At 48.5% G+C, this 1,300-nt stretch overlaps 1 protein-coding gene across 1 annotated transcript in view; it reads right to left on the bottom strand.

The window, feature by feature from the left end:
- Positions 1-372: 372 nt before the first annotated feature.
- The window catches only part of LOC105570341, an 85,253-nt gene continuing 84,325 nt past the window's right edge, over positions 373-1,300 (bottom strand). The window contains exon 4 of the mRNA XM_012027470.1: positions 373-474. Within this exon, the coding sequence (XP_011882860.1) occupies positions 373-474 (102 nt within the window). The remainder of the gene's footprint in view (positions 475-1,300) is intronic.

The following is a 1,300-nucleotide window of genomic DNA, read 5'->3' on the forward strand; positions in this document are numbered from 1 at the left end:
CTCCTCGATCCCTCTGGGGTATGTTCTCACTTTTGTGTCACCTCTGATCTCGTCATACCTGAGTGCAGAACTGAATTGTACTCCGAGCGGTTTGTACATTCCATTGCGAGATTTACAGAGAGGGCTTTCGGATTTGTAATAACAGCGATGCTAGATCGCTAGAGGGAGAAACAAAATTTTCTAACCTTTCGAAGATACAAAAAGTTGATAAATATCGAAAACTTTAATTATCTCTAGCAAGTCCCTTGCCTCTCTCGCTCTTTCCTCGCGGGCACGCGGCCGAACCGCACGTCATTTACTTACATGAATGTGCTCTAACGTGGCCAACGGGTGATTGAGTGAGAACACAAACACGTCGACCGGGGCATTAATTTAAAAAGCGAGCTCCGAAATTCCGACGGATGAGAGAACCGCCACCCACGACGATCGGATTTTCGCTGCGTTCCCTGGGATAATGTGTTCCGCGCGTGCAGACTGTAATATAAGGATTAAGTAAATTATCCTTACACGCGTAAAATAAGGCACAAGGATAATGTTCTTTCGAATCATTAAGAAATCGGCGTAAATTGGCGCCGCGCTTCACGGCACGTTAAAATCGAGCTCCCGTTTGGTGAGAACGAGGCAGAAAACGTGCGTAATATCGCGTGCATTGTATCTCATCGTAGTTGATCTCCGAATCTTTCTTTGTATGCATAAGTCTGATGTAAGGTAACTTTGCAATATTTATTTCCGCACAAAGATAAAAGAACAGACACAGGCCGGAATGTGATCGTTCAGGTATCACACGCTTAATATTCCGAAAAAATATCAGGTGCGATTAATCACGACGCCCGAAAATTAGATTTCTGCTCGGGCCCGATAAGATCCGGCGCACATCATCAGGGATCTCGACAGCCACTTTATCCCGATCGACGTGCCGGCTCGTTGAGCACTGGAAACGTCTATCAGGAAACGTCGAAACGGGCCGAGGGATTGGTCAGTCGCGGGGGTGGAAATACCCCGCGGGCCGCTCCGAACGAGTCCGATGTATACACAAGGCTACGATATTTCCGTGTGTACGAGGCTCGAATGGCTCGCGGTAGAATGATTGATAATCGATCGTGCCGAACTGGCTGGAGTCTCGCGCATCCAACGAAGATGAATTCGTTCTGCGCCGAGGCCTAATTGTGCGCAGTCAGTGGTCCACCATCAGTGGACTCTGTACCGGGTTAAAGCACATCCGCACCTACGCCGAACGAGGGGAAAACGAAGAGCGCGAGCAGAAAGCGAAGAGAGAGAGAGAGAGAGAGAGAGAGAGAGA

Source organism: Vollenhovia emeryi, unplaced genomic scaffold (assembly GCF_000949405.1).
Source record: "Vollenhovia emeryi isolate VEMERY1.0 unplaced genomic scaffold, V.emery_V1.0 DF939121.1, whole genome shotgun sequence".
Taxonomy (NCBI): domain Eukaryota; kingdom Metazoa; phylum Arthropoda; class Insecta; order Hymenoptera; family Formicidae; genus Vollenhovia; species Vollenhovia emeryi.